Source organism: Hibiscus syriacus, unplaced genomic scaffold (genome assembly GCF_006381635.1).
Source record: "Hibiscus syriacus cultivar Baekdansim isolate YM2019G1 unplaced genomic scaffold, ASM638163v2 tig00110332_pilon, whole genome shotgun sequence".
In the NCBI taxonomy this organism is placed as follows: domain Eukaryota; kingdom Viridiplantae; phylum Streptophyta; class Magnoliopsida; order Malvales; family Malvaceae; genus Hibiscus; species Hibiscus syriacus.
The window spans coordinates 8,369,781-8,397,768 of record NW_024062688.1 but is presented as its reverse complement, the minus strand read 5'-3'; the positions used below and the strand labels follow the sequence as shown (position 1 = coordinate 8,397,768).

Here is a 27,988-nt window from a genome sequence, read left to right as displayed (position 1 = left end):
GTAGCATTTTAAGTTAAAAGTACATTTGTGATATAAAATAGGTGTCACTGCTAATCTTTATTGACAACATTTTTGCAGTTATTATTGGCCTTTTTGCTTCTGCACAAATCTGTTGTTGTATGGTCATGAATAAAAAGACGGCAAACTTATGATTTACAGGTACATAGTTAAGAAAAGACTTTAATAAGCAGTAACCTTTTAATAAACTCTTGGAAGCTAAGAGAAAGGGAGGATATTCGACCATTGCTCAGTTCCCAGGTTCCTAAAACAACAGTTAGAAGCATAATTTTCACTTACATGCATGCCAGAGGCCTTGGTCAATGGTGCAGAACAGGGTAACTATGTTGAAAGTCCCCTGTTACCATGTATGAGAGTACAATATATTACACGGGGGGAAATCACTTCCATGCACAAGCAGCAACCAAATTCCTATTCATCCAGCCGAGGTATAAATCCCCATCTCTCTCCTCAAGCCTATATTTATCACTGTAGTTCTCAAGCAGTGTTTTTATGGTGGAATTCACCAAGGAACTTAATGGATAAGGAGTGAACCCTGCCATTCTGAACCTTGACTTCCACTTCCCTAGGAGCTCATGTCGTTCCACTCTCTCAGGTCCCTCGCAAGCTATGATGTTAACTGCATCCCTTGCCAGGCAATGCTGCTCAACGTTAATCCTCTCTTTATGTTCCCGTGGGAGAGTCACGTCAATGGATTCAAACATGGCCGTATAATAGTTCAACGTCTCACAGAACCTTGGGAAGAACGGAGCAGTATTTGTGTTAGATTCCTGCTCAACTAGGGTTACAACTTTTGGAGACATGCTCTTAACCAACCTCAGGAGTCGGTCACGATGATTCTTGGTGCTGACGCTCTCATCAGGCATGTGGTGAAGCGTGAAAGCAAAATTGACAGCTAGAGCCTCTCCAGGTCGAACTTGAAGATGTTCCTGCTGAACCTCACAACCAGACATAGCAGCAGCATTAAATTCAAATGGCACTTTAAAATGAGCTGCAAGCTTAGACAGTCTCTTTCCCACAATGTTTAAGCCTCCTCCACGGGCATAAGCAGAAGTGGAATCATCAATGCCAGTAATACGAATGTGAGGTGGCCCACCAGGCCTGGCTGCAAATGCTTGAATAAGAGTAATCCACTGACTCCCTTGAGCTATTTGGAAATCAATAATATGAACTCTATCTTCATCCTTCATGGCTTCCGCAATGGCTCCGTTAGCGGACATGTAACCAAACTTGAAGTAGGGGCAAACCTCATAAAGAATGTGCATGTAAGACAATAGTTCGACACTTTCCGGTTCTTTGCATCTCAAAGCCTTGTAGATTGAACTCCCCGAGGAGGACAGTCGTGCCACAAGCCCTTCCAACATGTATGCTCCCAACCTCTGGATGGGCTCACCAGAAACCGACACCATCTGCCGTAATTCGTCCATTAGCCACTGTGCTGTCAACAGATCATTATCTGATACAGCTTTTGCACAGTAGACAAGGACCTGTTTTAAATCCCGTCTGGAGACTGCATCCGTTACAAGTCTCCAGCTGTCCATCTCCAGTGAGGTTGTGCTATCGATAATATCAGAATCGGTTCCCATCATCACAGTTTCCAGTTCTCTCAGCTTATCCCTCAAATCACTTACATCATCAGTTACACAGGAACCGCTAATAGGAGAGCTATAGGTATTTTCCAGAGACTGATGCAGGGCAGATGGATAGAACTGAGGTTCTTGCTTTGACATCGTGCTTCCATTTGATGAAAAACTGCCAGTTGATGAAGAGTTGTATACCGTATCACTGCCAGGTGCAGAAGATGACTCCAAAGTGCAATAAAGCTCATGTGAATTCTTAACCGAAACATGGGATCTGTGGCTGCTGTCACGATAGCAAACAGAGCGATCAATAGCTGGGAATTGAGGTAAGCAGCAGGGATCAACTTCTTGCTTTACTTGATGATACAATCCACCGGCCATGATTAAGCTTCTATGTTGCTGGGATGCCTGCATCGACAGATATTTTACTTGAACTTCTCTGACCCTTTCTACGGGCTGGGGCAACCAAAGAAATCAAGCTTGTCAGGATTGCCGTGAAACGAAATCCAAAGTACGTAACAGTCGAAATTAAGCAGTTTGTTGGTGTATCTTGATTCTCTTTGATAGGCTAAATTCCGCATACAAACTAAGGGGAAAAAACCAACATCGCCATGATCCTTTGTCCCCCGATTATCCAGATTGTTTCCATCTCCTGTCGCGTCATGATCTGCAAAAAAGGTGCAACAAGCTCAGCAAGATCCAGTAGCAGCATCTAGGATACAACAGAAATTCCAGGTTCATCATGCATACCAAATAATGTTCACTGTCAATTTCACCGAAACCTAAGCAAGCATTGAGAATCATAAGTATATAAATATTAGAATGTATCACTGCATACGGATAACAAATGAACTACTTTTAGAATGTATCATTGCATACAGATAACAAAATGAACATATTTTTCTAATTTCTCCTTCCCCATGTAAACTTAAAGCATAAAAATAAGAAGTGTTGATAATAAAAATAGCAGAACAGATTTACTCGAATCCAGGACAATAGTTTCAATGCGTATGTTATTAAGACTTTTGATCATCAAAACAACTCAAACATATCCAAGTAATATTAATGCATTTCTATGCACCCCTTCACAATCACCTCTAAATCATCTGCCTTTTCCTTCATGTTTCTCAGTATTTAGAGTATCATATTCTAATACTAATGACCAAATATGGGTTTGCAGACAGAAAAAATTTAGGGAAAATGAAGAATCGGAGTAACACAAAAGGGAGGGGGCCACATCTTTGATGCTGTAGAAGGAGAAAAAAATGAAGTAAACTAAGTGAGGTTTACCAAAAATTCAACCATGACCTACTAAATATGTTCTTGAAGATGAAACAACTCACTCAGTTCTTCATACACAGAAAAAAAAAATAGTTTTTTGTTTCTGACAAGTAAGAACAACCCAGGTAGAAATGGAATCAGTTTGTTTTTACTTACCTTTTTTTTGGGTCGGGGGGGGGGGGAGGAATCTTTCAGCTTTCGGAGCTTTGAGTTCTGAGAGTGAGAAGAAGAAAGGAAAGAGTTTAAGTAATATTCTTTTGGGAAAACTGCAGAGCCACCCACATGTGCATTATTATATTAATTAAGAACCGACGAATTATGAAAACACCATTGATTTTGGCAAAACTACAGGATTACCATAAGTATGTCTGGAAAAAGAAAGAAAATAGTTTTCTCTTCGAACTGCTGTTCTGAAATTATTAGGATGCCCTTGTCAAATGCACATGTGGTCTATCACTTTACACGGTGCTTATGGAGAAAAAATATCTTCCATAAATCTAAAATGATATATTCTTACGGAAGATCGAATACCGATAATTATATAAAAAAATTAAGACGACTTCCACCAAAAGCGTCTACGGAACCCGATGATTTTCCTATATAATGTTCAAACATCTTTAATTCTTTAAAAATTTAACCCTCGATCCTACACCCTATTTTTTTCTCAACATCTTTTTTTATTTTACTTATTTTACCAATTCTTTATGAAAAATTTTTATTGGGATCATCCGGTTTAACTCCGAGTAAGTTTCTTATCACTTAATTAAAAAAGTATATTTTGTTGATTTATTTTATTATTTATAGTTAATTTTAGATAATATAAAGTTAATATAATAATAAATTTAATTTTCAACTCTTATATATTACATCAATTAAGTTTTTCATAATTATATTAATTAAGTTTAAATTAAAAAAAACAACATTTAACTTTTATACATTATATTGATTTGATTATATTTTTATCGATTTAGTATAATAATTATACAATAAAATAGACATTAAAATTTTAAGTGAAAAAACTTTTTGAAAAAAAAAACTACGGACAGAAGAGGAGGATTTTTACTAATACAAGATTTAGAAGAAGAAAAAAATTTAACTTCTAACTCTAGCCCTGTACCTATTTATAGAGATAAATACACTTTTACAAAAAGAAACTTATAATGTAGAAATATACGCAAAGTAGATTTTTACATAAAAGAAAGAAAAGTTTCACACTTCTAATCAAACTAAGTGTTTTACTTTCTAAAATTATATATTAATTAATTTGTGTCACGTTGAATTAGAGTGAAACTTTAACAATCTCTAGCTTGACACAAATTCTGAAAATGTAAGGAGTTTGAGATCAATTGATGAAACAATCAAAATCAACAAAAGAATTCTTCATCTCGACGGAATTTAACCCTATAACATGTCCCTATAATACACTTATCATTATGCACATTTAGCATTATAGATTTGTAACACCCTATAACAGTACTACACACAATCGACCGATGTAGGATGCCACACGGAACCATCGAACTGGCTAACCGACTTCAAACTTACTTTCTTATACTTTAAAATAACTCTTTACATATGAGAGCCCTAAAAATATATAGATATCTACATATGGAATCTTAATTGAATTTACAACTCAATACAACTGAATTCATGAATATACATGTCATTTAAGAAACTTGTGATGTACTCTGCTCTACACTGGGTCTAAATTTCAGTCTCTTTAAAGCTTCTTAACTGTAGGATATACTAACCTGCCCACGGAAACATTTAGCTCAGCGCCATGCTAACAACTAAAACATACTAAAAGCATCACTAAAAAGCTCAAGCTATCAAGTATACTGGTATATAGTTTATTGTTATCTGTTCTAATATATGTTTTATTCTACTAGCCCACTCATTGAGTGTTGGACCTTGCGCCCAATCTAGTCTGCTTTAAAATTGGTTTAGAATACTCATTATCTAAGCTATGGTAGACATCATGGTGCGATTGAGGGTTCTGCATCTCAGAGCTCACGCACCCCTCTAGTCTACCCTGGACATGTCCCCCGAAATTCTCTACATCGAAAACCATACCCCTGACTAACCCACCCTTTATTATAAAGAGTGTTAAGGCCTCATCAAACATAGTTAGTCAGAAGGGCCTTGACCCTACCTAGAGATATCCGGACTGAATCTATACTATCAACTTTGCTAGCTTTTCTAAAGGAACTTGGGTACCATAGTCATTTTCCTGAGCATTCAAACAATACTAGTTTTATTTCTCCTAACTTTAACTTGATTCTACGTTTGAAAATAATATTAATGTTCTCACTTGTAGTCTTATATGAAGAATTACTAAAGTGTTGGGGTACCTCGAGTCTAAAACGCTCAAAATCTACCTTTACTGCTCAAAACAGACTGAAAGTATCTACACTATCCCTGGAGTATCGATACTCATGCTAAAGTATCGGTACTTAATCGTAAATGTAATACCCTAGACCAGTATGACACACAGTCGACCGATGTAGGATGCCACATGAAACCACCGAAGTGGCTAACTAACTTCAAACTTACTTTCTTGTACTTTAAAATGACTCTTTACATATGAGAGCCCTCAAAATATATAGATACCTACATACTGACTCTTAACTGACTTTACAACTCAATACAACCGAATTCATGAATATACATGCCATTAAAGAAACTTGTGACGTACTCTGCTCTGCACTGGGTCTGGACCTCGGTCTCTCTAGAGCTTCTCAACTGTTGGATCTACTAACCTGCCCATGGAAACAGTTAGCTCAGCGTCATGCTAACAACTAAAACATACTAAAAGCATCACTAAAAAGCTTAAGCTATCAAGTCTACTTGAATAAGGTCTACTGCTATCTGTTCTAATATATGTTCTATTATACTAGCCCACTCCTTAAGTGTTGGACCTTGCGCCCAAGCTAGTCTGCTTTAAAACTGCTTTAGTGAGTATTCTCGAATACTCACTCTTTAAGCTATGATAGAAATCATGGTGCAGCTGAGGGTTCTGCATCTTGGAGATCACACACCCCTCTTGTCTATCATTGACATGGCCCCCGAAATTCTCTACATTAAAAACCATACCCCTAACTAACCCATATTTTCTTCTAAAGAGTGTTATGGCCTAGGAAAACATAGTTAGTCAGAAGGGCCTCAACCTTACCTAGGGATATCCGGACTGAATCTATATTGTCGACTCTGCTAGCTTTTCTAAAGGAACTCGAGTATCTTGGTCGTTTTCCCGAGCATTCAAACAAGGCTAGTTTTATTTCTCTTAACTTTAACTTGTTTCTACGTTTGAAAATAACATTAACGTTCTCACTTGTATTCTTATTTGTAGAATTACTAAAGTGTTGGGGTACCTCGAGTCTAAAGCGCTCAAAAAATGCCTTTACTACTCAAAATAGAATGAAAGTATCGATACTATCCCTGGAGTATCAATATTGTTGCTAAAGTTTTGATACTTTATATTAATACTGATACTTTTTAGCACTTTGTTATGGCAAGTTTCTATACTTGCCTCGGAGTTTCGAAACTATTCCTAAAGTATCGATACTCTTAAGAGTATCGATACACCTTCCCAAAAAACACGTATTTTGCTTTAAATGATGAACAAATATCAATACTATCCTTATAGTAACGATACTCCACCTAAAGAAAACACATTTTCACTCGAAAATCTCCTATTCATCTAACCTAAAAACCTTAGTGAGGTCCCCAAACATTCTTAAAGTCTTATGTGATTAAAGGAGAGCATAAATAAGGCTTTACAAGGTACTTAAACATCAAAACATGGAAGCTACCATGATCATGCAACACTAAGCTTTATAATTAACTCTTAAGCTAGAAAACATCTCTAATGATCACTAGGAGTATGAAAAGGTTGATAGTGTGTTATCTGACCTCCTTGGTTGCTAAAATCTCCCTCAACTCAACTAGGAGTCACCTTACCTTTATCATTTACTTTGAAACTCTTTTTCACCTCTTTAACTTGGTTTCTTCAAACTAAACTTGGAACTCTAAAAACTTGCTCCTCTTTGGCTTATTATGGAGAAGAAAGAAGAAAGGATAAGATAAGAGGAGGAATAAGAAGAAGATATTTTTTGGGGAAGGTTCTCGTGAAATCCATCTAAAAAAGTGGTTTATAACCTTTAAGACCAACTATGAGTAAACTACTCTTTTGGTCCCTCTCTTTTTTACCTCTACTTATGACCATCATTCACCCTTAACTCTTGGGCCTTAATTAAGCCCAATACCTATACAACTTGGTCCAACTATCTTGGGAAGTTTAATTGGCTTGACTTAAAGGTCTTGGGTTGACCCAAACTACTGACCCGAGTTTCGGGGCATCACAAGATTAGTTAAAACATGCATATTAGAAATTACATTTAGTTGATTAGAATATAACCTTTTTAGCATAATCTACACATCTAACGTTTAACTTATTATCATATAATACACTTATCATTAGGCACATTCAACATTCTAGATCATAATATTATAGTTCACCTATTACATAACACTTTTTTGCTTATTAGCACATATTATTTATCACTTCTCATTCATACCCCAATTTTCAATTATACAATCACGCTTGAAAAATTATAAAAACATCTAAACGCATACCCTATTGAATTGCATAATAAATGGAAGCTCAATTTGTATTTTAGCAATTTTTAGAACTTTTATTGTCATGCAAAGATTATCATTTGCATTCTATTCAAATCGGTCCTTAGTAAAGCCCAATCACTCCTTTCTCTTTTTCGAGTATTTTAATTTAGTCAATCCTTTATGCCACAAATGACTTTCGATTAGAAATTCAAATCTCGAAAAGGAAATTGACTTAACAAGATATGAATCCCAATCTTTTACAATTAATAAAATATCTATTTACAAAAATTCCTGGCCGTTGCTAATCTAAATAAAGTCGATAATTTAAAGAATCATTCAGAGTAAATAATTCAGAAAAAACTATTATGTTGTCTAAAATCTCAAGAAAGATTATTTATTTTGGCTACCGGAATAGGTTGACTCCAAAATAGAGACATATGCATATTAGTCTAGATTGATAACACGTTGAAGTCTGAAATTTTGAATGAGAAGAAGGGGGTATTTGCAAGGAATGAAAGGAAGAGGGAGTCATTAGCAAATTTCAATTTTAATATAGTGCATTCCAGTTCACCAACAAACTCAACAACACTTGCCTTATTATAATATTCTACTTTTATATTTGTACAAAATTTATATAATTTTTAATAAAATTTAGTTGAAACCCCTTAGTTATAAATTATTATTTTTATGGGAATCAAAATGTGCCAAAAGGATTTAGAGAAAGGAATATTGTCTGTAGTTTGTCCCCCACAACTCTTGTCCCCCTTTCTCTTTTCAAATGGATAAACCACATATTTAGTCATCTATATATTCTCAAGTTTTCACTTTGGATATATAGATTTTTTTATTCTCAAAATCATATATAATGTTACATTTTAGTCATTTGTCTATAAAAATGATAATATTAGTATGTCACTACAACGTAATGCCACATCATCATTGAAAAATAAAAAATTATTAAATTAGTAGTTCTGTTTATTTTTTAATGGTGAGTAACTAAAACAGAACAAAGACGTAACGTTAGTTACGATTTTAAAAAAATAATTTAGTGATCAGAACAAATTATAAAAATAGATGGGTGACTAAATAAATAGTTTACCCTCTTTAATATTGTATTTTTTTTAAACAATGTCAACAAGATTTCATTAATAAAAATAATGGAATGAATCAAAATTATAACACACTCGAATAGAAAATTTGAGGTAATAATCACCAAAAATTCATCCATAAAATAAAAATCGAAATATTTCATTGAGAATGAAGTCCAACATAAAAAAAACCAATAACCTTCAAATAATTATTTGTCTTTATCGAATGAGACATTTTACAAAATGATAAAAGAATGGTAAGCAAATCAAATAATTTAACAGATTCTTTCACTACAAAATTTTAATTATATCAATAAATAATCTTTTATCACTGATAAATCAATAAAAAAATAAATGTCGTGAAAAGATACACCGTTACATATTTAAACTTTAAAATAAACTTGTCGATCAAAAGGTAGAAATGCTAGTGAAGATCAATAAATAATACTATAAAATTTTATAATTTCAATGGCATAGATATCCTTTCTTGGATACTTATACCCTTGGAAATATAAGTACAAATATGCTTATATACTAAATCGTCTTACGAGAAACGGGATTTCAGATTGATCCCTTCTTTTTATAGTCAAGATTTTTCAATAAATAAATAAATAAATAGTAAATTACATTATTCCTTATTAAACTCTACTCTCTTTTATTGTATTTACTATACTTTTAATTTTTTAAATTTGTTCATTAAATTTTATATATTAACTCATTTTGTTCACTCCTCTGTTATCTCTCTAATTTTATGATAACATGTTATTTTTTTTATTATTTAATATAAAATAATTAAAAATATAATGGGTAAATTACATTGTTCCTCACTAAACTTTACTCTCTCTTATTTTGCTCATCCAACTATAAAATAAAAACATAAAGTGGTTGGATGCCACCACCGACCACCGTAGATGGTGGTCGTTCGGATTCTATATTTCATGGGTCATTTCGCCTCAACACCTTGAGTCCAAATCCGACCTCAATTTTATTGGAACTTGTTCCGAAGTCTACGAATTGAAGATTGAAAGTGATGAAGTCAAAATGTTTCAGTCGAGATTCACGAATTTTGGGACATTTTTCGGTGAAACAACCACCAGATTCGGATTCAGGGGGTCGAGACAAACCGACTCATGAATTTTGAGACTGAACAACCACCATCAATTGCGGTAGATGGTGGTCGTAATGAAAAATGACGCGATGGCCAGCAGCGGCAACCGATCACCTTATTTGTAAAGTTGAGAGAAAATGGGGAGAAAGAAGAAGATTCGAAATGACGTCATTCCAGTTTATATTTGAGTTTTTCGAAATGACGTCGTTTTAATGCTTATGTCATGTCAAAACATCGTTAAAAAGTTAACAACATAACAAGTAAAATGATTCAATCTGTAAAGCTCAGTAAGGAAATGTAAAATAATAAATATTTCTATATGAAGTACATATTTTCTTCACCTATATGTTTGACAATCTGATAGGAAACTGGAATGATTAAATCAAATAAAACAATAAAATTTTCGTATTAGATTCAAAGTTTTGAATCTATGATCTTAAATAATTAAAATAATCTTATATTAATTGATCCGAACACTAAAAAATATATATATATATTTAACACACATTTCAAGCATAAATTCATTAAACTTGAAAATATTCAACTTAGTACGTATATAAAACATTTTTATAAATTAACAAGCGAACACAAAAAAGTTGGTGCTTTTGTGTTTAGATTTTAATTACTTGAAAAAAACACAATCTTATTTTCTTTGAACGATCCAAAAACAGAATCCTTCATATGGGACAAGCAATATACAAAATCCAAAAATACGGGCATGGGTTGAAAACATACACGCGCATGTATAGACTATTCAGCTCAGTTGATAGAGCACAATGTTTTTAATCTTGAGGTCGTGTGATGGAGTCCTACGGAGGATATTTCATAATTCGGAGGTCTTCTACGGAAGCTGCTCTTAACCTGGTATTGGAGGCGGCCTACTATCTTATCTCCCCTTACCCCATTACATATAGAAACAAATGACAATCATTTTTATTAGCAAAATTTCCAAATAAATATAGATAAAATTTCATTTATTCTTCTACCGGTTTCTAGAGCCAAAGATGTATATAAGAATTTATGTTAGAATATGAAATTATTAAAATTTTGAGAGAGAACGTACTTTTAAAATTTTAAGGATTGAAAAAATATTTTTCAACCAAAAATATATAAAATATATAAAAAAATTAAAAAATTAAAGGAAGCGATTATCGTCACTTACTCACTGTGGTCCATCCGGTCTAAATCAGACATTGAATTTACCCACCAAGATCTGATATGAAAGAATAAGAGAAGAAACAAGATAAGAAAGAATAAAAGAAATGAACAAATCAAAGCGCAGGTGTTCCCTAAAGTCATAGACCCAAAACACAAAGGTTTCCCATGAAGGGTCCATCTGCTAATTTCCACGCATGGCAGACCTGCAATAAGACCAAGTTATCAGCTTATTTTTCACTTTGATCACAAAGTTCAATGAAGCAAACAGACAAGCTAAGCGTCGTGAATGATAGGAAAGAAAGTAAAGAAGTCGGCTTTATTTAATTTTTACCGACCAAATGCTTCAACTTTTAGGAGGTCGAAGCCTCCATTTTTTGGTAGCCCTGTCATCAGCATGTTTTGTCTTCACCTTCCAATGGAGCCCAATTAACCTATCTTGTTTTGTTTTCTGGGTCTCATGGGGGTCATTTCCAGCACTCTGCTGTCGGTTATTGGAACTGATCATTATTCTTCAACATGTTTTTAGATTTTTCCTTTTAATCATCTGAAGCATGTCAAGTGAATATCATATCTATATTATAAAGTTTATAATTCAAATTTTTAATAATTTAAATGATTATATGATAGTATTAGTTTATAATCTTATTTAAGATAATGTATACACAACATATAAATGTAACTATTCAAATCTCATAACTTCAACTATTATAAAGTTATATTTTTTTAATAGTTTGACAGTTTGAACGATTATAAGATAATATTTATTTATAGTTTTTTAAAGATAATGCTCGCACACCCATAAACGAAGTTGTTTGAACCCATGATTTTAAGAAATAAAAATACTCCCTTTGATCCCTCAATAAATTCATAATTAATTATTTTATTGGCGTGTTTAATTTTTTTATTATATTATAGACTGTAATAGTTGTTAGGATTATATTTTGAGATATACTCGATTTTATTTATTTTACGTATACCTGTGTAATATGTATATAGCGTAGGTTTATATGTGAATAAACTATTTTCCCTATCTTTTTATATCTCTTAATATGATAGGGAAAATAATTATTTTCTTTGAAACGACAAACAAAATAAATTATTTTCCCTATCCTTTTATATGTGTAATATGTAATAAAAGAGTGAGGTTTTGTTTTTTCGCGGAAATTATTTTCTTGTGTCTGTTTCGACACATTACAAAAATGCTACTATTGGTAATGACATTATTACCATTTTAACTAAAAAATGTTACTATTGGTAATGACATTATTACCATTTTAACTAAAAAATGTTACTATTGGTAATAAATTATTACCTAGTAATGTTATTTTTCATGAACAAAACGTGTGAATACAATTATAGAAAATATTATTTCCCTTGATAATGATTTTTTTCCGTAAACCAAACATCCCTAAAGGTTATTGATAGCAATAAATGTGTTACGTGGTTATTGAAAGTTTATCCTTTTTAGTTTTGGATGAAAAGTCACAGTCGTGCATTTTATGTTTTAACAAGGATGAAGACATAACAGAGAATTGAGGAGGGTGATGAAAAAGAAAAAGATTTAATTCTTATTTGTGGTTGAGAGATGCTTATAATGATCCCAGCGGGTGGTATGAGGTGCAGAGTAATGAATCTCTCTTCATATCACCAGTTTTTGGTTCTGATTTGGAATCAAGAACAGCGTTTAGGATAACCAAAGGGTGAAAGCCTGTTTTTTTCTCAGCACAGCAAATATGGGTTTGAACATGATGGAAGTGGCCCAATTTCAAATGAACCACTTCCACAACACATCCAACCCGAGGCGCTCTACACGCTAAACAATAGTTTTCCTCAACGAATTTTAAAAAATTATATTTTTTATTCAAGATTCACTCCGACATGGTAAATTCTAATAAAAAAATTATATTTTATTATAATTTATTACGACGATGTAATGAATTTAAATAAAAATATTATTTGAACAAACTCGTCATGTGGGCATGACAAGTTTCTCATACACTGTAATATTTGTTATAGATCCAAATTAATTTAAAAAATGGACTAATGAGCTAATTCTTTTACCCGCTTAGCTTATTTGATCAACTTTTCTCTAAATAATTGGCCATGGTTTTAATATTAAAGAATTTTCCTTTTCTTTTTAATTCAAAAAAATATAATTTTATAAAAATTACAAGTTCTCATATATATATATATATATATATATATATATATATATATTAAATTTATGATATTTTGTAAATTCTAATTATCTTAGAATTAGAACCATTTGAAAAATATTAAAATAAATTTTAAATTACAATTGATAAATGATATATTGTTCATTAATTTAACATATCAAGTCACCATTTTGATGGACATAAACTATATCACGTAATCATTTTAAGCATAATTATCTTTTTATAATCAAATCAAAATTCTATTGATAACCTTTCCAAAAAAAAAGTTTAATGATAGTTTTCTAATTTTTCAAAATTTAATAGACAAAAACATCATTTGAGTATAGTTTATTGACCATTTGAACAATTTACCCTAAATAAAATTATATATATGTAGATAGATGAGAACGAAAAATAAGCTAACTGCAGCAAAACAGATCGTGCTTATGCAACCGGAAGTCAAAACTGAAGAGAGAGAAGGGGGTTTCTGAGAATTTTCGAAATGGATGCTTATCACTGGCATAAGATTGCTGCTGTTTCTGGTTCTTAATTTCTTTCTCTCATCTTTCCGATCCTTTTCTTTTACATATACTTATGGGTTTTTTTTCTTTCTTTTTCTTTTTGAATGACAGGAATTGCAGCTCTTGGATTGGGCACTTATGGTTTCCATATCTTCAAACCTGAAAATCCCGTTTACAAAGAGGTCATCTTTTTATTACCCTATTTTTGCTCTTTATTTCCTTTTCCTTTTATGGGTTTGTTTCTTATTGGAATTGGATGATAAACTAAGGTATGGCAAATCGCTTCTACTTACCACTTGTTTCACACGGCTGCCCTTCTTGCTGCTCCTATTGCCAAACGCCCCCACATTGTTAGTTCCCTTTTGCCCTTTTATTTATGTTTTCCTCTTTAGCTTCCTGAGGCATTGTTTGGTTATTATTTGATGAGAAGTACTTTGTTGCTCTATTGATCGATTTTATTAAGAGACTAATCGAACAATGCGCTGAATTCTATTGTTTCATGTCCAATTATCAATGGGTTAAGAGCTCACTTTTGTTCTGTTTCAGTTTGGAGGTCTTTTGACTGCTGGCATTCTCTGTTTCTCTGGATCGTAAGTTGCCTTCTCTTTGAATTCTATTTAATTTTCTCAGAAATTTTCATTTGATGGATGCTTCATCTGAAAACAAGGGATTTGGTGAAAGGGAAGTTAGAGGTCTCGAACTTTGATTGATTGATATTTGTTGAGATTCCGTATTTTGGGTTACTTTCCTTGATGAAAATCATACACTTAATGGTTTTAAACTGGTGTTTTTGATTTATGCACGTGTTTGACTATTCTCCATGATGGAGCATTTAGAATTTTTTGGCATATAAAATGGCTAGTTCTGCAACAATGTATTGTAAAACGAGGTTAGACAACAAGAATGCTTATAACATCGCTGAAAATACATTCCACGTCGCTAATATTTGCAGTATCTTGAAACATTTTTATAAAATTTCTTGTTGCTTAATATTATTTCATTTGTAGTGTATGTATTTCTATTGAAACCATGAAATTTTCCATGGCATCTCTGGGTGTTGTGACACCATGCTTTTGTGATGTTGTGAATAACTGTAATCTCTGTAATGGTATTCATAGACCATAGCACAGCTTTTATTCAACTCTGTGGGTCCTCTATATCTTTGGTTTAAATAATTGACAAAGCCATATGTATCAATACAATTATGTAATCAGTTGCAAATGCTTATATAACGGTCTAGTGTTCAAGTGCTTCTCCTCCAATTAGAGTTTCTGCCATTAAGGAAAGCACTGAACTTCACACCAGCATCCCTCATGATATCTATTGCTAGTTTTGCCACATCCAAATTATATGTAGAATGTAAGGGTAAATGCTTTCAAAGTAATTTTTGTAAACAACCGGGACCCCATTTACATAATAGCTACTTTGAAGTCATTTTGTATAGAAGAAAAAATCCTTGTAGGAAATAGGCCGAACCTTGATATCGTTTAACATCTTCATATCCTTCTTGTTTGAAATGCATTTTGCACACTTTTTTGGCCATTTTGATCTTTTTTTGTCTGCCTTTATAACGCAGAATCTAGGTTGTTGACGGTGAAATTATAACGGACTATGTTTGTATGTAGGTGTTACACGGCTGCATATCTCGAGGATAGAAAATTTTCCGCCCTTGCTCCGTTTGGTGGCTTTGCTTTTGTCGCTGGTTGGGCAAGTCTGTTATTCTAAGGATTGTGTTTTTCTTAAAAGTACTTATACTTTAACATAAACAAGTTAGAGCATGGTAAATGCCTTGCCAAACGTATGCTGCCCTATTTGTCATACCATTTGTTCACAATGTAACTTTTGTATAGATACTGTATTTGTTGAGATGTGCCTTGATACAATTTTAACTGCAAATTCGTGATTACAAGGACATAATTTGTTGGTTTATGCGACAAATTACGTGTTTTCTTGTGCATTTAGATCTCAGCAAAATAGTGGCTATTTTGAACAAAACTGATTGAAAAATAACTTCTACGGTATTTTTGAAAGCTTGTTTTTAACTGATTTTAGTACATGAACTGAACCAGGTAATAATTTCGTCTTCCCTTTCCTACTGGTTTTCACGGTTATGAAAGAACACAGGAGACTTTCAAGCAGAGATTGCCTCCTGATCCTTACTAGCAGCCATTGATTGGTAACTTGCGCCAAAATTTTGGCTCACTACGCCATCCTCGCCGGGAGAATTTGAGAAATACGATCCATTAATGTATAAAAAATTAAAGGCTAAACACGGTATCAGCCATTGTTATTTCATCGCCCAAATAAGCAAAAGAAGTGATAAAGAAGCACGACCTTGTGTTTGCTCATAGGACTCGACTTCTTGCTGCATAGATAATGTCATACAATTGTAAGACTATCGGGTTTTGCCTCTACGTCAAGCTTTCGGAGACAATTGCGAAAGCTTTGCACATTGGAGCTCTTGAGTGCTAAGTGTGTCCAGGCATTCAGATCAATAAGGAAGAGGCCAGAATATGATCGAGTCCATTGCCTTGTCTGGGGGACAACCCGTAAATCTGTCCCCCATAAATCTCTTCCGGAAGCTGTCATTGTTAAGCAACCACATTACTGCTAGGGCTGCATTTAGTTGCAAGCGCAAGGATCAACAGGTATTCATAAAGGCCATCGGAAAAACTCATGACTTGGATGGCAGCTCTAACGTGTAAGTTATATTTCCTTTGCTGGAATTTCATCATCACTTCAGTGGTGAAGCCTGCACTGGGAAGAATTCATCTAAAGATCGACAAGATATCAACATAATCAATGACCATGAGCTGAAGAGAGAAACTACAAAATCTGTAGATGGTAACTTAGAGGAAGATGATTTAGTTGATGTGCTGCTAAATCTTCAAGAGTGTGGTGATCTTGATTTGTCGCTTACAATTGAGAACATGAAAGCAGTCATCCATTTACAAGAGCTTGATGTAATCATAAACATAGAGAAATCACTAGGTTTCGAGATAGCTTCTACTGATTGAACCTCTGATATCTACCGTTAAAAGAACTTTCATATAAAGCCATAGCACGCTCATGTCTTATCTTCTTGGTTAAACAAAAGGATAGTTCCTTGCTATAATGTCCTCAAAGGAAAGAAGGAAATAAAAGAGAGAAGAAGTTGATTACCCGGTATTCCATTTCTAGTCCTCAAATGAAAGTGTCCTTGGAGTAAATGTTAGAAGGAAGAATAATTTGCACTTAATAGCCATACTCCATTTTGCTTTTCCTCCATTGTCAAAAAGCATTCAGCAAGAACAGAAATGGACCCGCAGAAATCTTCGGTGTCCAACCAGCAGGACAACTCGAAGCACCTCTAATGATTGCAGTCATTCTTGCTGCACTTCTATTTTCAATGAAGGATGGAATTAAAATTACAGAAGGAGACAAAACACCAAACATACCATGCATGAAGACACGATAATGGTAGAAATTGCTTCTACCAGAAACTGAAATGGTCTTCTTATTAGGGAATTAGCTAATAACAAATTAAAGTAAAATGTTTTTGGACTTGAATTGAATTTATTCAAAGTTTTCAAAGGCTTCAAAAATAATTCAAAGTCTTTTAAAAGTAAATTTGAGCACAAAACTTATTTTCACGTACGAAGTACCGATACTGTTCATGTAGTACCGATACCTAAAGTAAGGGAAATATCGATACTCATTAGGTAGTATCGATACTCACATACTACCAACATTTCTCAATTTCCAGAATGCAAAAATAATACTGATACCTAAAGGGGTACCGATACTACTTTACATAATAGTATCGATACTGTCATGCCCAACGGCTAGTTTTATTTAAAAATAACAAAGGTAGTACCGATACTCCCTATATGAGTACCGATACCCTCTGTACTGGGCAATTTTATTTTATAGAGAAAAGCATCCCAACGACTCTAAATTACTCCCAACGGTTAGAAACGGTCACAAACTCATTCTAACATATAAATTTTAGTTCAAGACACTTGAAGAAGGGTTATAACACATATTTAAACAATCAAATACAAGTGAAGATATTTTCACTATTTATTCTTATTCTCTTGTAAATATTTTGTTCTTGTGAGTTTTATTTTGTAAACACCCTACCTTTTAGAGGTTTTCTTTGTTTACATTTTTTTCCTTGTAAAGGGGTTTTGGTTCTAGCTGAACTTTTGAAAAGCTAGAGAGTATTGTAAATGTTATTTCTTTGTAATTGAAAAAGAAAGAATAAATTAGTGAATTTGTTAGAAAATCCTTAGTGAGGAGCTAAGATAGTAGATGTAGACTTAGTTAAAAAGTCGAACCACTATAATCGCTGTGCAAAATTGACTATATTTTCTTTCTCCTTACTCTCTAAACAATTTTTACCGATTCACCCCTTGTGCAATTTTTAATTGTTCAATTTGAGCTTCAAAAATCGCCATTAGAATGCAGCTGAATTTAAGACTCCCCATTTTGTCCAGATTAAGAACAAATATAGCGTCACAAGCTGGGCTCAGTGGTGTAACAAATACGAGTTTAGGGGGAAGCTCAACAAGCTAATGACAAAAAATGTTCGCCGGCTTTGTTTGCTAGGGCGGAAATAAATAAATAATTTTAGGGTATGTTTCATAAACGATCTACTAGTAACGTTATTTTATTGAGTATCTTAATTATTTAATATTATAAAATAATTTTTATTATTTTTAAATTTTTTTATTAAAAATTATAAAATGATCATCTAATTATTTATATATTCTAAATTTATTATTTTTTATTAAAAAAATTAATGATTGTTTGAGTTAGACGTTAACCTATTGATTATATATGATAAAATATAATCTCAGAATTATTGAATTGTATTTTATGGATAAAATCTTTGTTTACATTATACTATTATACTATCGAGCTAGTACTTGAAACATTATTTCGTCGAGTTAGTGCCTAAAAGCAATGCCAGTGCCAATAGATATTATTAAAATATAATTTTATTATATTTCGATTAGTATATTAACGTCAAACTCAGACGACATTTATTTTTTTAATTGAAAAGACAAGTTTAAAACATATGAATAGTTGAGTGAATAATTTGTAACTTTTAGTAGTTAAGTGACTTAACAAAATTACTCCTTATAGTTAAAGTATCATTTTATAACTTTTAATAGTTTGGAGATCCAACAAAATAATATCTTAGAGTCGGAAAACTATTTGTATATTTTATCCTTAAACTTAAGAAGAAAACAAATGGATAAGTCGATTGATCGACGACAACAATGCACATGTATAAACTTTGTCATTAATCACTCAATGAACTCAAATTTTTTAAAAAATATATTTAAATAATTCAAAATTTTATATAAACATGTGAGATTTGAAGATATTAAAATAAAATTTTATTGATTTTCGATTGTCAAAGATAAATATTAAAATTGATCAGGTTCGTATCAGTATGATAATTATTATCTTATGGAATAGTGAAGATCCTAGATACGTACCACACGCATTATATTTTTTCCTAGGATATCAATACCATAATTATTGCAATACATATATTACAATACCTAATTGTCTCTCTTTTCATTTTTATATATAAATATAAAAACAAATAAACTGTGCGTATTACGCACAAAAGTGTAAAATAGCTCTCCCCATCATTAAATACTATTAACATGGTTTACTTTCACTGAAATTTATCATTTTTATTAATTTCCCCCCACCCTCCATTTTCTGATCGACGATCTACTCCCTCTCAATTCCGAATTGAAAACCCTAATTTGTTTCCCTCCACTTAGTTCAGTGTAGCTTTCCGCAAAGAATTGATAGTTTGATTTTTCATTTCTTCACTGAGATTCCAAAATTAGCTTGGAGCCTTAATTTGCTACACGTGGCGATCTGGGTCTTGCATCTTGCCTCGCTTCCATTGCTGCCCAAATCTCGGTAAGTTTAGTGTGTGTGTGCTTTTATTTTAAAGTGTAATTTATGTGGAAATGTCTGCTCCTACACTTAAATGTTGTTAAAAGTTTTAGCCCTCTCGTTAAAATTTTGGGTTCAATTACTTAGTTTAAATATTGTTTGAGTTGTTTAATTTGGATCCATCTGATGTTTTTTATTTGGCTTTGAAATTAGTGGATTTAGTTTTTCAAATTTATGCAAACTTTAGCCGCCTTTTATCGGCTTTAATAAACAAAACTGAGAAAAATGATAGGAGGAGAAGTTAACTGTAAATTAACCTTTAGTTTCGCTTGGACATTTTTTTTTTGCTTTTATGTGGGTTTTCATAATTTGAAATTTTGAATAGAAGTTAAATAGTTAAGATCTTAAATTTAAGGAATCGTGGTTAGGTTTAATTAAGTGTGTTTGAAGGTTGCATAACTTGGTAGAGTACAATTTTACCTGAAAAAAATGAAGCTTGATCTGCTAAAAGATCTAAATGTTGTGCTGTGACCATGTGCAGAAAAGATGAAATGGTTGAATGTGACAGTTCAGCTTCTTTTATGGTTAGTCACTTTGGAATCTGTATAGCATTTGTTTCAAGAGTTTGGTTTTGAAAGTAATTTGAACTTTCCAAATGGAAGCGAACAAAGAAGAGGCACTTAAAGCGAAAGAGGCTGCTGAGAAGCGATTTTGTGAAAGAGACTTTGCAGGTGCCAAGAACTATGCAATAAAGGCTAAATCGTTGTATCCTGGATTAGAGGGCATATCGCAGATGGTGTCCACATTCGAAGTTTATGCTGCATCTGAGGCTAAATGTAACGGTGACATAGATTATTATTCGATTCTTGGATTGAAGCCTTCTTCAGATAGAGATACAGTGAAGAAACAGTACAGAAAGATGGCTGTGTTACTCCATCCCGATAAGAATAAAAGTGTGGGAGCTGACGGGGCTTTCAAACTCGTATCTGAGGCGTGGACTTTGTTGTCGGATAAAATTGAGAAAAGTGCCTATGATATCAAGAGAAACAAACAGATGCCTTCTAGAGTGATTCAAACTCCAACATATGGCACTGCGGTTACAGGTTTGAGCAACTGTTCAAATACTTCACAAGGTATACTTGATACTTTCTGGACTGTATGCACCTCTTGTAAAGTTCAGTACGAGTATCTCCGTAAGTATGTCAATAAGAGACTCTCATGTAAGAACTGCCGAGGTACTTTCATTGCCGTTGAAACAGGGTCAGCCCCAGTGAACGGTTCTTTCCCCTATTGTCCTTGGTCTTATGTGCCGAGTAACGGATACACAAGTCATGGATATGATGGGGTCACATATGTCCCAACGAATGCTACTTCATTTGCTGGAAATGTGGTCTCAGGTTATCATTCCGGGCATGGATTCGATTATGTTTCTAACATGTCTTTTCAGTGGAGTTCATACTCTGGAACTTCTACTGGGGTCGTGGGCCATAATGGATTATCAACCATTTCCACTGATTCCATTTATCAGACCAACAGAGATGATCGAGGAGCAGGGCTGAAGATGAAATCAAGTGCCAATGGAAAACATATGAAAAATATCGTCACTCATACAATTCCATTGTTCAATGGCTATAACGAAGCTTCTGGATCTAAAACTGGTGGAGTTGAGAAGAAAAGGAAGGTTATTGTTGATTCCGAATTTAAAAGTGGATATGAAGACAAGGCATTAAAATCATCAGAAGGAGGGTTAGCAAATGGGAATGGTGTTGAGCCTGATCCAAAACCTTTCAATCCAGGTGAACCACCAACTAGGCGATGCATAACACCACCGACAGTTGATACTAGGAAGTTGTTAATTGACAAGGCTATGACTGAAATTCGAAAGAAATTAGAAGAGATTAAGTTGGCTTCAGAAGCAGCTGCCGCAGCCGCAACCTCAGCCTCAACCTCGGCAGTTAAATTAGGCACTGATGGAGTTCAACCACCACCAGTCTGCAAGTCTCCCAAGATATCGGATTTAAATGTTTCTGTTCATCAATCAGCATCACATAAAAGTGCACCAGTCTCAATCACAGTTCCGGACTCCGACTTTCATGATTTTGACAAAGATAGGTCAGAGGAATGCTTCAAACCAAAGCAAATATGGGGACTGTACGATGAAGATGATGGTATGCCTCGATTATATTGCTTGATTCGCCAGGTTGTCTCTGTAAAACCATTTAAGATTCACATCACTTACTTGAACTCCAAGACTGATAATGAATTCGGGTCAGTGAATTGGTTGGATTCTGGGTTTACTAAATCCTGTGGGCACTTCAGGGCATGGACTTCTGACGTCATTGATCAGGTCAACATTTTCTCTCATCTTCTGAGAGGAGAAAAGGCTGGAAGGGGAGGTTGCGTTCGCATATTCCCCAAGAGTGGTGATATTTGGGCTGTTTATCAGAATTGGTCACCAGAATGGAACAGGTCGACTCCCGATGAAGTGAAGCACCAATATGAGATGGTGGAGGTGCTCGATGATTATTCTGAAGAGCTTGGAGTTTGTGTTACTCCCCTTGTCAAGTTAGTAGGATTCAAGACAGTGTATCAGAGAAATACAAAAAAGGATGCCATTAGATGGATTCCAAGGAAAGAGATGTTCCGCTTTTCGCATCAGGTTCCTTCATGGTTACTTCAAGGAGAATCCAGTGATTTACCCAAACATTGTTGGGATTTGGACCCAGCGGCAATTCCGGACGAACTTCTTCATGCTGCAACAGAAGCGAAGGCTTAACAGAACCTGGTCTTGCAAGAAATGATAAAGGAAGAGGCATGATTAGTTTGGAATTTGGTTTACCATTCATACAGAAAAACTAGATTTGACTGTACAAACATTTCACACTATGCTTAGCAGCCAATGCAACATTAACTCATGATTTAGAGGATGTAATATTGCTGAGGAACATCTATGCTTCTACAATTCTGAATCTATTGAATGTTTTTGGTTACCAATATAAACCCTTCTGGTTGCTTTAACATCTATTGATGATCACAACAATTTTGGAATTGAGAACCAATGCAGGTGCTTACCTGTTTTTTTTACTCACATGATTTACATATCCGACCTGGGTATATTTAAGTTTTTGAAAACTTTTCTTGTCTATGGAAGGTTATATCACTATATTCCGCGCCAAATATGTTAAATATGGGTATTGGATGTGTTTAGCAACTTCTCTTGTATAGATACTTAGATATATGGTTTTCAGCAACATGAAGATATTTCTTCTGCAGAACAACCGCTGCATCTGTATTAAAACTTCTGGTATAGAATGACAGAACCAGAAACTTACTCGAAATACCATATTATCAAATATGTGTGATAATACTCAACTATAATAACCAATCCAAGCGTTGAAGCACGTAAAACTCTAGACTTATTCATAGCAACTTACTGCACAAAACCACACATTATCCTTGTTGTCCTAATACAGAACCACCATCAACCACTGCTCGGTTTTTGGTTACTTTGCTATGCTACACATGGGGCAAAAATGAAAATGTCATCGAGCCTATCATTGCTAGGGGAGTTGCCACCATAAACCAGAAGCCCGAGTTGGCCATCCCTCAAGCTGCTGGCAAAAGCACACCATCCACGAAGACCGGGATGAGTTTCTAGACCCAGATCATCCTCCCACTTCTTCCACACCAATGTCTCTGTGTCCAAACCGTAAACCTCTCCGGAAAATTTACCAGCACCAAGGTGACCTAAGTCACTAGGATCCACTTCCCCACCATATATGATTACGTATTTGCCAATCACAACTGTAGAAAATACACTCCGGGCTGTTGGTTTCTCCCCACTTGTCTCAACTTGGGACCATTTTCCTTGGACTGGATCAAAGCAATGCACATCATCCATTTCCACTCCAGAGAAGCCATAAACCACCCATATTTTTCCTTGGACGACAGCCAATCCAGGTCCACCTCTTCCCTTGCAACTATCTCCCGGGTTTGGATACTTGATCCATTTCTTGTAAGCAACATCATAAGCCCATAGATCATTAAGTCGGCCTGAAACACCGCACCCTCCGAAGACATAAACATGTTGGTCATCAGCCGTCATGGAGTGATAGCTGCGATGAGCCGGGCCACTGTCATCGTTGGAAAGCAGGACCCACTCGTTCGTACGCGTATCAAAAGAATAAAACTCATTCAACTCCTTGTGTTCAGAATCCCTACCACCAAACACATAGATGGTTTCACCAACAGTGGCCATTGTGACACCAACACGCGGAGGCGGGACATCGCCGGTTACATCAGCAACGGACCATGTTAAGGTACAGAGATCAAATACATAGAGCTTGTTGTCAACTGGGACTCTTGGGGTGAACTCACCTCCAAAGATATAGGCCTTCTGTCCCACAATGGTTATGGCGTGTGAGCTTCTAGCTCCAGGACCAATTCCATTCTGGTTAAGCTAATACAGATTTACAAAACCAAAGAGCAAAACTGGAGATCAAAATATCATGGCTACAATTTTGACAGTAATCAATGATAAAGTCAAAACAGGAAGCTGCAGGTAAATCACAGACCATGCGAAAGACCAGTGTATATAATAGACAAAATAAAACCAGGGGCAAACAATTAAATCAAAAGATCCCTTTTTTGACAGACCCTTTTTCTTTTAATTCGTAAAAATCTGCAACTTTTGCAAAAACTACCCATGTATTAAATCAGAAATGCTACAACAAACTCATGAAAAGAAAAACCCAGATAAATAAAGTCGTGAAAACATGGTTGTTGATGTACTAGGAATCTAAGGCTAAGTTGAAGGGTAAAAAATATGCAGTGAAACTTAGGAGTGTTAGTATACAATGAAATCCAACAGGAATTATCCCAACCAAATATGAATCTGAGGATGTGACCCAAAACAGATATTTAACAGAAAATAAACTGAGAGGGAAGAAGGAGAAGCCCAGAGTTTAAAATGTTTTGAAAAGATATATTATATCTAACATAGCCAACATGAATTGAGAACAAACCTTGACCCATTTCCCTTGCACCTCAGCCATCAATATGCAAATAGTAGTCGGCAAGAATTTCACTGTTGAACCTGGAGAGTGTAGCTTTCTGAGCTACCACGACCATCGCTCTACCTAATTATGTGAAAGTGAAGCACGTTATATTTTTTTGGTAAAATATGTCAATAGTCCTCTGATTACAGGCTCTTTTTAAGTCTTTTGACTTTGAAAAGTTAAAAATTGAACATCAGACTTTAAAAATAATAATTATTCTATTTTTATTGAGTGACTTCTTCAATCGAAAACAAGTATCAAACACATAACAATTATTCTTTCCCTCTAACTTCATATATTTCCTGGCACATATCAGCCAACCCAAGGCTCACCAGCTGCAAAAATTGAAAGCAGATCCTTATCCACAAGATAAGATCATCACATGCTTCATATATTGATTGGCATTTCATACATCGACCGACTGGATCACTTACAAGCTTATTTGGATGATTTTGGCTCTTATTTTCATTGCCATAAAATCCTTCTATTTTTCTAATAATTCACATTTTATTTATTCAAAGCAAAAAAAAAAAAGTAACTTATTCGATTGGATTTAAATTGATACAACATAATCAAAAACACAATTTGTTCATGGGAAAGTACTAATTTCGTACAATTTTCCCTTTTTAAGAAAAAAGGGAAAAAGGGGGAATTGATATTTGACCCTCAAATTTTCACGATATTGCAGAAGTAGCTTTCAAATTGTGAATTTAAGATTTGATTGTAATTTGATTGGTATGGAAAGGGCCAACTCCTAGTGCTCACTGCTGATAATAATAACAAAAAAAGGGTTATGAACCATGCAATTCATCATTTTAAAATTCTGAATTCAATCGTAACTGGTTTAGGTTTCTACATCATTTTCATTTTTATATTTTAAAGTTTAAACGCCGCCCAAACCAATTTTAAATTACATTCTTTCACTATCTTCGCTTTTATTCTAAATTACAGATGAAGCTATACTTTAGTTGATTACGGGCCAGTTTGATGCAGTGTTTTATTTAAAAAAATGACTTTTAAAATGTTGTAAAAATGAACTTTCAAAAGTGTTGTATAAAAGTACAGTTTAAAATTTAATTGTTTGGAGTTGCTGTTAAAAAGTGAGTTTGAAAAGATAAAATGTTCATTATAGACATTATGTTGTAAATTAAAAAATATAACATTTAAATTATATTTATACTTATATATAAATCATATTGATTTAAACTACAATAAATCCATAAAATTATTATTATATATAAATTATATCAATTTAAACTATAATAAAATATAATTATAAAAAAATATTTTATAATATCCCGCTTTTAATATTTTAATAAATAAAAAATGAATTTTATTTACTTTTAAGTAATTAAAATAAATTATTTTTTAAGGATTTTAGTATTAAATTATTAAAAATAAAATGTAAATACATAATTGAGTGGAGTCTATGCATTAGTAAGAATAAAATTATAATTTGCTTTCAAACACAAAATTAAAAATGAAAAAGCTAAAAATCCTGTTTTTTGCGGTTGGTTTGAAACCACGTTTCCACGTCATTTTATTTTAATTTTTTACCCGTTTGACATTGATTTTACGCTTAAAACAAGCTTTTTTTTAATCACAAATGCTTTTAAAAATCCACATCAATCCGAGTCTAAATTTAATTAAAGTTATCGTTGGTATAATATATAAGAGATCAAATATGTTTAAGTGTTTAATATTTTTTTAAATTTATAAGTGAAGAAAGATTTAAGTAATATAAATTATCAAATTGTTAGAAATATGAAAGTTTAGTTTTTAGAAAATAATTCAAAGATGAGAAATGGGCGTGATATTATATCATTTTTTTCACTTTTAGTACTTAAATTATTTTTCATTCAATAGAGAAGTCTAATATTTTTAATGTTACTATTTTTTATTGTTTGATCTATCATTTATATCATTTAATAATGAATACTTAATCATCTTTCTACAGTCGTTGATGTTCGAACCCATGACCTTTAAAAATAACAACAATTCTTTTAAACACTGTAAATTCTGCTATACTATTGAACTACTTTCACGAAATTATTGGACAATTATTTAGTGTATTATACAAGTCTTCAAACACTCTTAAGAGGTGAAAAGTGTCTTATTAATATTTCCATCTCAAATGGCATTATAAATTGGCATGGAATAATTTAATAATATTTATCGATCTAATTTAAATAATTATTATAATAATTTTTGGGGAAACCAAGGAAGGACACGTCAACACTGCACCATTCTCATTCAAACGCACAATCGTGGCTTGCATCTCTTTCTTTTGTTTTCCATTAAGCTACTCTTCCATTCCCTTTCCAGTCATTGAGAAGAAAGAGAGCCTTTAAAAACCCAACAAATAGGTTTGCCCCATATTAAAAAATCCAGACCCATCTTCTTTACTGGTGGGTGCTTTATTCGAAGATCCCTTTTTTTAAAAAGAACATTGGGGTTAAGATTATATTATTCTTTACTGTTCATTTGTTGTTTAAATTTATAGTATTTGGAATTTTGTTGACGTTGTTTGATTCATCAACTGAAGTTTATGTTTTTTCACATTTCAAATGTCTTTCCATCTGCAAATTTTCCTTATTTGATAATCTTGATTCCTTGCTTTTTGATTCATAATTGAGATATATCTTGTTTTAGCTGGATCAATAATTTTGCTGATCCTTTCAAGAAAAACTTCTTAGTTCATAGTGAATAGCTACCTTTATTAAGCGGTAATGGTGTCGCCTGAAATTGTTATTGTACGAAATCGATACTAACTATGACCACAATAGCATCTTTATTTTCGCAATAATGGTAAAGGCAATGCAACCGAAAAACCACTGCTGCATACTTTAAATTACTATCAAAATTCAACAGGTGCTTGCCGCTGATATGGCAGCAATACTTGGCATCACACAGTTGTTATTCTTACAATTTTGAAGTGATGAACCAAGGAAGAACGATGGGTACTCTCGGCTTTTTGAGCTCGATTTCGAATCAGTTTGCTAAGTTGGAGAGGCAAATACATAATCTTCCTATGGCAGATAAATCATTCACGTTTCGAGTGGAAATGCAACAAACTGAACCAGCCCCAAAGTACGAATCAATGGGCGAGCAGTTAAAATGGTGCCTGCGAGTGAGGTAGTGAAAAGAAAGGCTCCTGCTAGTGGGAAAGTGGAGAAGGTGAATGGTGTAAAGCAGATTATAAATGGTGTAAGCATAGTTAGGAGAAACAGCAGTCCATCCCTTGTACAGAAGTCTGTATCGAGAGTATCTAAAGAACTTCCACCATTAGAGGAGTTAAAGGTTCTTCCCTTCAGATGAAAAATTCAGTTGGGCCAACGAGAATTACAGTACCTTGCAAAGGACTATAGATGTTTGGTCCTTTGTAGTTTATTAGTGAAGCCAGGTAAAACTCTTTAAGAGCTCTACCGTGTGAAAGAAGTAATGAAGTAAAATCAACTCACCAGTACAACAGTGAATAGGGCTGTCGAGGAAGA

The 27,988-nt window shown here is 33.7% G+C and overlaps 4 protein-coding genes and 1 long non-coding RNA gene across 6 annotated transcripts; 3 read left to right on the top strand and 2 right to left on the bottom strand.

Moving 5' to 3' along the window:
• Positions 1–125: 125 nt before the first annotated feature.
• On the bottom strand, positions 126–3,213 carry LOC120119703 (scarecrow-like transcription factor PAT1). 2 transcript variants are annotated; one of them, XM_039139513.1, is made up of 2 exons: positions 3,036–3,213; positions 126–2,265 (listed from the first exon to the last, which is right to left on the bottom strand). In XM_039139513.1, exon 2 carries the CDS (start codon positions 2,010–2,012, stop codon positions 399–401), a length of 1,614 nt encoding a protein of 537 aa, XP_038995444.1. In that variant the 5' UTR covers positions 2,013–2,265; positions 3,036–3,213; the 3' UTR covers positions 126–398. The 2 variants fall into 2 exon arrangements, with proteins under 2 accessions (XP_038995444.1, XP_038995445.1); XM_039139514.1 differs by lacking the exon at positions 3,036–3,213 and adding an exon at positions 2,349–2,363.
• A 10,219-nt stretch (positions 3,214–13,432) lies between these two features.
• Positions 13,433–15,464, top strand: LOC120119172 (transmembrane protein 256 homolog). The gene is made up of 5 exons (XM_039139047.1): positions 13,433–13,551; positions 13,642–13,712; positions 13,800–13,880; positions 14,077–14,120; positions 15,156–15,464. Exons 1-5 carry the CDS (start codon positions 13,512–13,514, stop codon positions 15,253–15,255), a joined length of 336 nt encoding a protein of 111 aa, XP_038994978.1. The 5' UTR covers positions 13,433–13,511; the 3' UTR covers positions 15,256–15,464.
• A 3,778-nt stretch (positions 15,465–19,242) lies between these two features.
• LOC120119429 lies at positions 19,243–22,376 on the top strand. Its single transcript, XM_039139243.1, has 2 exons — positions 19,243–19,461; positions 19,979–22,376. Exon 2 carries the CDS (start codon positions 20,093–20,095, stop codon positions 22,211–22,213), a length of 2,121 nt encoding a protein of 706 aa, XP_038995174.1. The 5' UTR covers positions 19,243–19,461; positions 19,979–20,092; the 3' UTR covers positions 22,214–22,376.
• A 457-nt stretch (positions 22,377–22,833) lies between these two features.
• LOC120119702 (nitrile-specifier protein 5-like) lies at positions 22,834–24,540 on the bottom strand. Its single transcript, XM_039139512.1, has 2 exons — positions 24,462–24,540; positions 22,834–23,896 (listed from the first exon to the last, which is right to left on the bottom strand). Exons 1-2 carry the CDS (start codon positions 24,489–24,491, stop codon positions 22,949–22,951), a joined length of 978 nt encoding a protein of 325 aa, XP_038995443.1. The 5' UTR covers positions 24,492–24,540; the 3' UTR covers positions 22,834–22,948.
• A 2,230-nt stretch (positions 24,541–26,770) lies between these two features.
• On the top strand, positions 26,771–27,758 carry LOC120119884. Its single transcript, XR_005515866.1, has 3 exons — positions 26,771–26,902; positions 27,366–27,454; positions 27,533–27,758. It is a non-coding gene; the product is annotated as an uncharacterized LOC120119884 (long non-coding RNA).
• Positions 27,759–27,988: the final 230 nt, after the last annotated feature.

Coding starts and splice junctions, on each gene's coding strand:
- LOC120119702 (XM_039139512.1), bottom strand. CDS start 24,491: ATGGCTGAGGTGCAAGGGAAATGGGTCAAG. Junction 23,897..24,461: donor TGCAAGGGAAATGGGTCAAG/GTTTGTTCTCAA, acceptor AATCTGTATTAG/CTTAACCAGAATGGAATTGG.
- LOC120119703 (XM_039139513.1), bottom strand. CDS start 2,012: ATGCAGGCATCCCAGCAACATAGAAGCTTAATCATGGCCGGTGGATTG.
- LOC120119172 (XM_039139047.1), top strand. CDS start 13,512: ATGGATGCTTATCACTGGCATAAGATTGCTGCTGTTTCTG. Junction 13,713..13,799: donor AAAATCCCGTTTACAAAGAG/GTCATCTTTTTA, acceptor TGATAAACTAAG/GTATGGCAAATCGCTTCTAC. Junction 14,121..15,155: donor ATTCTCTGTTTCTCTGGATC/GTAAGTTGCCTT, acceptor GTTTGTATGTAG/GTGTTACACGGCTGCATATC.
- LOC120119429 (XM_039139243.1), top strand. CDS start 20,093: ATGGAAGCGAACAAAGAAGAGGCACTTAAAGCGAAAGAGGCTGCTGAG.